General features: G+C 37.5%; 1 protein-coding gene across 1 annotated transcript; it reads right to left on the reverse strand.

Moving 5' to 3' along the window:
• Nucleotides 1–1,366: 1,366 nt before the first annotated feature.
• On the reverse strand, nt 1,367–2,156 carry LOC108360831 (transcription factor Adf-1-like). The gene is made up of 3 exons (XM_017613272.1): nt 2,024–2,156; nt 1,822–1,978; nt 1,367–1,757 (listed from the first exon to the last, which is right to left on the reverse strand). Exons 1-3 carry the CDS (start codon nt 2,154–2,156, stop codon nt 1,367–1,369), a joined length of 681 nt encoding a protein of 226 aa, XP_017468761.1.
• Nucleotides 2,157–10,609: the final 8,453 nt, after the last annotated feature.

Genomic DNA, 10,609 nt, shown 5'->3' on the forward strand with positions numbered 1-10,609 from the left:
CCTTTATCTACATAATCACCAGAACCATTACCACATTATTTCGTTGGCGATGCTGCATTCCCGTTGAGAAGAAACTTGATGCGACCATATCCCGGTTCTATCTTAACAAGAACCAAGCGGATTTTTAATTACCGTCTTTCACGTGCACGTAATAGAAAATACATAGTTTTGGAATATTAACGGCGCGATGGAGAATACTTCGCACAACGATCGAATGTGATCCTAAAAATTGTGAAAAAAAAAATTGTCCTAGCCTGCATTGCTTTACACAATTTCATAATTTTAAACGATCACAATCGTTGGTATTGTCCTGAAAACTATGTTGATCGACAAGAAACAGGTAACATCGTTCATAGTGGGAATTCGCGACGTGAAATAAATAATGGACCCTCTTTACCACGTATGTCGTCAACAGTCAACAGGATATATGCTTAAAACTTTGTGGTTCATGGTTTAAAATCATATTAATATAATTAAATTAACGAAAAAATGTATCAGGTAAAAATTTGTGAATATTGTGGAAAATTAAAGTGTGCTATTTACGTGAGCGCCACTGTATATTATTTTTGCTAAGTAATAGGCTATAACTTCATAAAAAATATTAAACATTAAATAAACTAAAGAACAATAACCAGAACTTGCTAAAATGTCGCGTCCCAGTTTAAATTTGGTTCACTGTATGTAATTTATATAAATCAATAAACTTAAAACTTGTATGCTCTACTGTAAATTCATGTAGTTAAAAATATTTGCAAATATTTTCATTTATCAGGTAGTTCATTTAGTATTACAAAATTCAGGTGCAAAATATGCACATTTCTAGTTACATATGTATGTACATACATATATGCAATTTGTACAACGTATACATACATATTTCAAAATTCAGCCTAACTAGCAACACTTGTATAACAAAAAAAAATATATATGTATACTCCAAAACAAGCTGTTAAATTTCCATTACGACTAGGTCTTTTTCAACTCTTGTAATTTTTTTAATTTAAATGCTTAAATTGATGAATTGCAATCAACGATGGTAGACGTTTCCTTAAAATATTAATTTCACTTCAATTTGTAATATTTTATGCCCCATAAATCTGTGGTTATCAAAAATTTACTGCTGTCAAGAAATTTCATTTCACACAGCAGATTGGCAAAACTGTCTCACCATAGTAAAAATATTATTCAACAGCTTTCCCAATAGAACTGTGTTACCGATTCCCACACGCCCTTAGTAATAAATAACTGAAACCAAATTCACTGTACGAGTAAGGTTAAAAAATAAATAAAAAATCAATTACAAAAGACCTAAGAAACGGAATCCTCATTCTAGTTCCTGTTGCTCCTCGAAAGCCACCAACATCATTCATTGCATGGTCCGGGTTTGTTTAGCTGCACTCATTTTGGAAATCATAGTGACAATCATTTTTCCAAATGAGTCCACTGTTGGGTTGCTGCATTCATTATCCGTTTGCAGACACTTTTTTTTGAAGATGTCAATGGCTTTCAACAAGTTCTTCTCAACATCACTGGGGTGGAGCAGGTGACGAAGATGACGGAGATGAAGCTTGCATGAGTGATGGTGGCGATGTGGAGATACCATTATTGGTGTCGACGGTGAGTCCAAACACGCAGTGGCTGAAGGCGATGGCGATGGCAGAGGCACATATATCGGTGGAGAAGGTGAGGGCACGAAATCCACAATCTCAGGTGTCGGCACGGCCACCTCCGGACACACGTTTTGGGAACAGCGAGTTCTGTTACGGAAGCATATTTGTATTAATCAATTTATGAGCATATTTCACCTGTTTTTCTACTTACGGACGAGGAATCAGGTGGGGCTTTAAAAATTGCATACATTCAAGCAGATACCACGGTTTATAATACTCCGCGCCACTGCCTGATGGTGCTGCAGATTTTCGGACTTCTCTGCCATACCGGTCACGGAGAGCTATCCACCTCCGCATACACAGCTCACCTTTCAAAGAATGATAATATATATTTAATTATAACTTTCACTTACCACTTGTGTGCAACTCCTCGCCAATTTGCTCCCAAATACTTTTTTTTCTTCCATGGAACTTATAATAGGGATTAGCCTTGTCATACAGCTCCTTATTTGCCTCCACCAAAGATATAAATTTTTCATCATTCATTTCTTATTTTCTCTGTAAAAAACTTGTGTAAATAAACTCGCGAAATGAAATTGTGTAGCTGCTTTGGTTTGTTTACATATTTTGCTTGCATCGACACAATGTTGCCATTCATCTGTTTGCATACATACTTATACATACATCCGCGTTATCAATTGCAAATTTTATTTGTATTTTAAACCAAAACCAAAAAGCAACAAATGCAAATAATTCATGTATCTATATTTAACATTATTAAACATTGCTTTTAAATTATTTTAATGAAAAATTAAATTTTTGTAAGTTTATTTAGTTAAAGATTTTAAAATGTACTCTTTGGTGCTCTCATAAGTTTGATCGTGTCAGCTGACACGTAACTTACGTTTACGTCGGTGAGTATGGGCACTAGGGTGGCCAGATGCGCTGATTTAATCAGTACATATGCTGAGTTTTTCTATTGTGCTGATTTTTAAGAGCCCGGAATCAGTACACAAAATCTACTGATTTTTTGAGTTTGTACTGGTTTTGTACTGATTTTTAGATTTAATAAATACTTTTGTAAATTGGTGTAATTGACATTTACGTGAGGTTCAAAAAAATGGTTTTTAACAACTCATACGTGTGAGCAGATTGAAAGCATTAATTAAATTAAAACCATTATTAAAAAGGTGTCAGCTTGCAATTGTTTCGTTTCCTAGGATTCCGTAAAATAACAAACTGTTTCGATTCACCCCAACCCAACTTCACGATTTGCAGGTTTTACAGGATTTACAGGAAAAGCTGGTTTCGCCATTAATAAATCTTATGAATGGTGGTGGTGAGTTAATCATATATTAAGTACACTGAGAAGATGACAATAAGAGATAATCTTTTGATTATAATTAAACATCCACTGAGAAATCGGCTGTCAGTATTTCAAACGTTAGACGACTACTGCTATGGTGCAATGTAAGTTCTAAAAATTTGGAAAAGGTGCAAACTACCGACTCTTGGATATGATATATGTTGCTATACTTTGATTTTTGATGTTGGACCACCTGTAATTTTACTTGCACATACACATTTAACACTATTAAATATCATTCGTGCTCGAAAATTCGTTTAGTGATAATTCGGTAATATACCTTTTAGTCAACATTTTAATGTGAATGTTGTATTTAATAAGCACACCATCTAAATATGTTTTAAATTTGTAGCTTAAAATATGCAAACAGATTCTGACTCGAGCTCGTCTTCTACTGAAACTGAATGGGCTACAAATTTCTTTTAATTTTCTCAATTTTTATAAATTTTCTAGAAAGTTTGAGACTTCAACTCACATGTCTTTTGTTATAGAATTAACTATATTTTTATAAAAAATTTAAATTAAGTAAGGAAAGAAAACATTTTTAAAACCTGTCAATACATTTTACTACTATTTTCCTGAGCACAGCTTACATACGCAATACCTTTGATTTGTTTTAAAGTAAAGAATTCTATATTGATAATACTATATGTATTTAAAAGTCTATTAGTTATTTTTGTTAAATTAATGCGCTGTTATTTGGTTGTTATATTTAGGGAGTTCACAAGTCGTGCTATTTGTCATATTTGCTCTTTTATACTATTTTTTTAGAACAGTTTTAAAAGTGTTGTTTTTGCTTTACAAGTAAAATTGTTGTATTACAATACAACTTTGAAAAATATGTTTACTTTGCTATTTGTGAGTGCTATTGGATCAGACATTTCTATTTATTTACATTTTTCCTTGTCTGAGTACAATAAAATATTCAAATTTTAAATAAAAAAATGGAGTCATCTCATGGCAATGGAGTAAGTTATCTTTAATTTATAACATATTTAACTTATTAAAGATCTTTTTTAATTCAGTGCAAAACTAAGCGTGTCCGGGGAAAACCAAACCATATGTGGACAGTGTCGGAAGAGAAGTCCCTAATTGATTTTCTTTTAGAAAACCGCCTATTTGAGGTTGTAACACATTCAGATACCAATTGTTTGATTTCGGAACTCCTAGATGGACACTTCGGCGATTTGCCAACAACACAAGCATATTCATTCTAAAAGTTTCATCGATCTCTTCCTCCTCATCTTCATCGCCTAACAAAAATGCACCAAATAAATTTAAAAAACTCATAAATGACTTCTTTGACGACTCACTTCCTTCCATCATTGCGTCCTGCGCGTACTTCTCGCAAATCGCAGCCATTAATTTGCTTTTCTCGCTTCTTCTTGGCATTATAAACTTTCTAAAGCTGTTTTAATAATTTTGATTTTGTCAAATATAATTGTTAAAATATTGTACTATAGCACACGAAAAAGTATGGGATGCTCACAAGTTTCATTTTACAACTGTTCTAAAAAAATAGTACAAAAGAGCAAATATGACAAATAGCACGACTTGTGAACTCCCTAATTGTTAATAATAAAAAATACGCTTAAAAATTAGCTGATTTTTATGGCTTTGTACTGATTTTTGATCCCAACTGTACTGATTATGTCACTATATTATCTGGCCACCCTAGTTGCAACGGCCACCTTAACTTGCAACGGCTGAACTTGTTGTAAAACGCTACTTTTTGAATGCAAGTTATGAATAACTCTGATGCTCTGCAAAGAAATATGTAAATTATTGTTTTAGTTCAAAATATTTACATTATTTTTGATTTTTGGCATACTTACTTGAATTTGCGCAATAAGAATATGAATTTCAACGAAACAATCATTGAAAATATCGGTAGTGTTGCCTGTTGAACTTTTTATACGAAGACAAAATTTCTCCTGGTATTTTAGTAGTCGTTCCTGTAAATCAAAAAAGAAAGCAACACAGGCTAAGGCAGAATGCGGGAGCGAGACAACTGCCAGGTTATCCAACCTTGTATTATTGAATCAGGGCATTGACCATTCATGATATTGCTATTGTTGGGAACATTTGCATTTTATCTTGAGCGAATTATTATAATGGGAGTAAAAAAACTAAAACTAAATTGAATACGTTGGGTGTAAGTATTCTCACGCTGTGTTATTCATGAATATTAACTCATTTTAAACACTCCATATTTTTTTAGAAACGGACCGACGTAAAATAAATTATCACTTTCATCCTCTTGTTGTTTTCAATCTTCATAGAGGGCTAGGAAACGCAAAAGTAATTTTTTGCGTCTATTCAACGTTCCTCACAACACGTGAATGACAAAATATTACATAATTATCACAATGTAGAGAAAACAACAGTACCGTTACTTTATTATTGACGAACTCGACCAAAAAAACTCTCATTAGAACAAAGTACCAGTTAGAATCCGTGTACGTGTAAACATCCATGAGAATTCTCTGATCAATATGGCGGAACTCTCAAGGTATTTACCCTCACCTTTTACGAGCACCTTTAATGGATTAAATCTACTTTGTATGAATTTGACGTGTTAGGAAATATTTCGTGAGTGGGTTCTCTGAAAAAATCCTGGCCTGGATATTTTTAGTTACATATTCAAAAATTATTATAATTTTTTTAATTTTGCACTCATTTGTTTAATGAACAAATTACATATACATATGTTATGTTACATGTTAAACAGATGAGTGAAAATTACTGTTCACCTGCCAATCCGATAGGTAGGCCAGGAAAAAAATATACAACCCAACGTTTTCACATTCTATAGACTTAATACTTTCGATTGGTATATAACTTGTTCATTAAATATATGAGTGCAAAATTAAAAAAATTATAATAATTTTTGTCGGATCTTAGACTATCGTATGTTTATTATATTTTTCATTACCGTTCAATGGTTGTTTTAAATAGACATTTTCAAGTACGCAGCTTGATTTCCCTGATCGCGTTATTTGATTTTCAGTTATTCCAAAATTAATATAAATGAAAAAAGCTGCAAATATTAATAAAAAACGAAGTGGAAAATTGCAATTTTTAAGCCTTTAAACGAAACTCTTCCCTCTTTTCCCTACACTAATTTTTTTCGATTGAAATCCCTATGGGTAGGGAATTATACCAGCATGATCATACCAACACCGATTTGTCATCAATTATTATAAACTAGTAATAATGCCCGAAAATCGGGGTGCTCCGTGGTCTAAAAAATCTGCATATTCTTTTATTCTAAAAACCACATGCATTGCTTTTGGTAGCTAACTTTTACTTGGTATTTGGGCTAGATCGTACTCAACTCAATACGCCATGCGTTAAGCAATCCTGGTGCTAGGGTCTGACCTTGCGACTTATTTATTGTTATTGCGAACGCTACAATAATTTTGAATTGGCGACGTTTAAATACAAAAGCAAGTATTTATTCGCTGGGCTGTTAATTTATATGGGATAATATAATTGGAATCACATGTTTAAATCCATGTACATTAGATTGCAAAAAAAGTTGCGGTTTTTCCGCCGGGATTACAAAGCTTATTATATTTTAAGACGTCCACCAAAATATTTCAGAAAAACATTAAGATTTAAGCGAGCTGGATCGATTTGAAAATACCTCCAAAAATGGAGTTTTTTATGAATAAAAATAGTTTCTTAAAGAACTTTTTGAATAAAGTCCCCTCAGATGACAAAACAAAATAGGCCTAAAAATTCTGCATAAAAATATTTAAAAATCTTTTCCACGGAATCGTAATAATGAGATTTTTGATGCTGTTTTTTACTGTTTTCAAAGATTGATTCACGAAAAACTTAAATAACTGGGCCAAACCTATTCTGATTTAGACTTATGGGATCTCGGTAGAAAGGTATTTTCCCACTATTTTTATTTATGCGCAAAAAAGTAATTCGGGTCCCAATATATTTTTTTTTCAAATACCAACAGATCTTAATTCAACTCTGAATGATATTCGTTCATCCCACCTTTCTCTTTCATCCTTTGAATGAGTTTATTCTCTTCTTCTACTTTATTGGCGCTGTAACCGCCTAAGCGATTTTGGCCGAGTCCAAAACAGCACGCCAGTCATTTCTATTCTGTGCTAACTGACGCCAATTGGAAATGCCAAGTGAAGCCAAGTCCTTCTCCACCTGGTCTTTCCAACGCAGAGGAGGCCTTCCTCTTCCTCTGTTACCAGCATCGCGGCCCGCGTTGAATATTTTTAGAGCAGGAGCGTTTCTGTCCATTCGAACGACATGGCCAAGCCAGCGGAACCGCTAAATTTTAATTCGCTGCACTATATCTATATCGTTGTACAGCTCATCGCTAAATCGTCTGCGATATTCGCCATCACCAACGCGTAAAGGTCCGTAAATCTTTCGCAGAATCTTTCTCTCGAAAACTCCAAGAGCCGCCTCATCAGATGCTTTCATTGTCCATGCTTCCGCGCCATACACCAGCACAGGCATGATGAGTGACTTATAGAGTGTGATCTTTGTACGACGAGAGAGGACTTTACTTCTCAATTGCCTACTCAGCCCAAAGTAGCACTTGTTGGCAAGAGTGATTCTCCGTTGGATTTCAAGGCTGACATTATTATTGGTGTTAATGCTGGTTCCCAAATAAACGAAGTCGTCTACTTTTTCAAACTTGTAACTGTCAACAGTGACGTGGGTGCCAAGACGCGCTCTGACTGTTTGTTTGTGTGATGACAGGAGATACTTCGTTTTGTCCTCGTTCACCACCAGACCCATTCGCTTTGCTTCTCTATCCAATCCCGAGAAGGCAGAACAGACGTAGCCCTTGTTTTTACCGATAATATCGATGTCGTCGGCATACGCCAGCAATTGTACGCTCTTATAAAGTATTGTGCCTGAGCGGTTCAGTTCTGCGGCTCTTATTATCTTCTCCAACATAAGATTAAAGAAATCACACGAAAGGGAGTCCCCTTGTCTGAAACCTCGTTTGGTATCAAACGGCTCGGAGAGGTCCTTCCCTATTCTGACGGAGCTGGTGGTATTGCTCAACGTCATTTTACACAGCCGTATTAGTTTCGCGGGGATACCAAATTCAGACATCGCGGCATAAAGGCAACTTCTCTTCGTGCTGTCGAAAGCGGCTTTGAAATCGACAAATAGATGGTGTGTGTCGATCCTATTCTCGCGGGTCTTTTCCAAGATTTGGCGTATTGTGAATACCTGATCTATGGTGGATTTTCCAGGCCTAAAGCCACACTGATAAGGTCCAATCAGCTCGTTGACGGTGGGCTTCAGTCTTTCGCATAATACACTCCATAAGATCTTATAACCTATGCTTAGAAGGCTGACTCCGCGGTAGTTGGCGCGTATATCGGGGTCGCCTTTCTTGTGGATTGGGCAGAACACATTCCAGTCGTCGGGCATGCGTTCATCTGACCATATTCTGCATACGAGCTGATGCATGCACCTCATCAGCTGCTCGCCGCCGTACTTGAATAGCTCTGCTGACAGGCCGTCAGCTTCAGCAGATTTGTTGTTTTTCAGCCGCGTAATCGCTATTCGTACTTCCTCATAGTCAGACGGTGGGACGGCTACTCCATCACCATCGACTGGGGACTCGGGTTCGTCTTCTTCACTACTGTCAGCGCTGCTGCCATTCAGTAGGTTGTAAAATTGTTCCCTCCATAATTTAAGTATATTCTGGACATCGGTCACTAGGTCGCCATTGTTGTTCTTACAGGAATTCGCCCCGGTTTTGAAACCTTCCGTAAGTCGCCTAACCCTCTGGTAGAATTTTCGGACATCTCAAGCTCTTCGCACTCTCGTATTTCGGCCTCTCTCCTCTTATTGCTGCAAATACGTCTCGCTTCCTTCTTCAGTTCCCTATAACGGTCCCACATGGCTCGCGTTGCGCCCGATCGCAGCGTGGCCCTGTAGGCGGCATCTTTTTTCTCTGCGGCTTCTTGACATTCCTCATCGTACCAGTTGTTCTTTCGGGCTCGCTGAAATCCAACTACTTCTTCGGCGGCGGTACTTAATGATCGGGAAATGTGGTTCCACTGCTCGCGTACGTCGGATTGTTGAAGAGTGCTCTCAGAGAGCAGGTGTGTGAGTCGAGTGGCGAATAAATTGGCCGTCTGTTGTGATTGCAGCTTTTCGACGTTAAGCTTTCCTTGCATTGTTGGGCGCACATTTTTTGCTGCACAGAGGCGGGTGCGTATCTTGGCTACAACAAGATAGTGGTCCGAGTCGATGTTTGGCCCTCGGAGTGTACGTACGTCTAAAGCGCTTGAAGCATGCCTTCCGTCTATCACAACATGACCGATTTGGTTTCTCGTTTTTCGATCTGGAGACAGCCATGTGCTTAGTGGATTTTCCTTATTCTGGAACCTAGTACTACATATTACCATGTTTCGGGCCCCGGCGAAGTCGATCAGCCTCAGTCCGTTATCGGACGTTTCGTCGTGGAGGCTGAATTTTCCGACAGTGGCGCCAAAGATCCCTTCCTTGCCCACCTTGGCATTAAAATCGCCAAGCACGATTTTGACATCGTGTCGGGGGCAGCGCTCATATGTACGTTCCAAGCGCTCATAGAAGAGATCCTTGGACGCCTCATCCTTCTCTTCCGTCGGGGCATGGGCGCAGATGAGCGAGATGTTGAAGAATCATCTTTTATGGGGATTGTCGTTCTGTTGTTCGTCCACCGGGGTGAACGCCAGTACTCGGCGACGGAGTATCCCTCCTACCACGAATCCAACACCGAATTTGCGCTCCTTTACGTGACAACTGTAGTAGACGTCGCAAGGCTTCACGCTTACTTTACCTTGCCCCGTCCATCGCATTTCTTGGATGGCGGTGATGTCAGCCTTTGTCTTCCCGAGGACATCAACCAGCCGGGCAGAGGCACCTTCCCCATTAAGGGTCCGGATATTCCAGGTGCATACCCTTAAATCATAGTCCTTTATACGTTTGCCGTGGTCGTCATCAGAAAAAGGGGGTCTCATCCGAGGCTGTTTTTTGTTTTTCATTGGGCGGGGTTTTAACGTGGCGGGACCCAAACCCAGCGCACGCGAAGTTTTACGCCTTCTCACTTTAGCTCGCTCCCAAACGGGTGTTTGGTTGCTACCCAGAGGATACGTGGATATAAATATCCGGACGTTGTGAGCTGCGATTTGAAACGTACTCACAAGAATCGCTTTTGGCCACTCCCAGGTGAATGGCAGTCAAAAGTTTTCCACTTCTGCGCACGGAACCATCCTCCAATGAGTTTATTAGCAAATAAATAAAAAGGGTGGGAAAATACCTTTCCAATGATATCTGAAAAGTCTAAATCGGGAGGGTTAGGCTCAGTTATTCAAGTTTTTCTTATACCAATCTTTGAAAAAAGTTAAAAACTGCATCAAAAATCTTGTTATTACGATTCCGTTAAAATTTTTTTTTTAATTTTTTTTTAATATTTTTACGCAAATTTGCTAAGCTTAAACCGTTTTGCCATTTGAGGGGTTTTTTTCAAAAAAAAAATCTTCCAGAAACTTTTTTTTATTCGTAAAAAACTCCATCTTTGGAGGTATTTTCTAATCGGTCCATCTCACTTAAATACTTAAATCTTAATATTTTTTCGAAATAT

This window comes from Rhagoletis zephyria, unplaced genomic scaffold (assembly GCF_001687245.7).
Source record: "Rhagoletis zephyria isolate East Lansing unplaced genomic scaffold, Rhagoletis_zephyria_1.1 Rzeph_scaffold_00637, whole genome shotgun sequence".
NCBI classification, from domain to species: domain Eukaryota; kingdom Metazoa; phylum Arthropoda; class Insecta; order Diptera; family Tephritidae; genus Rhagoletis; species Rhagoletis zephyria.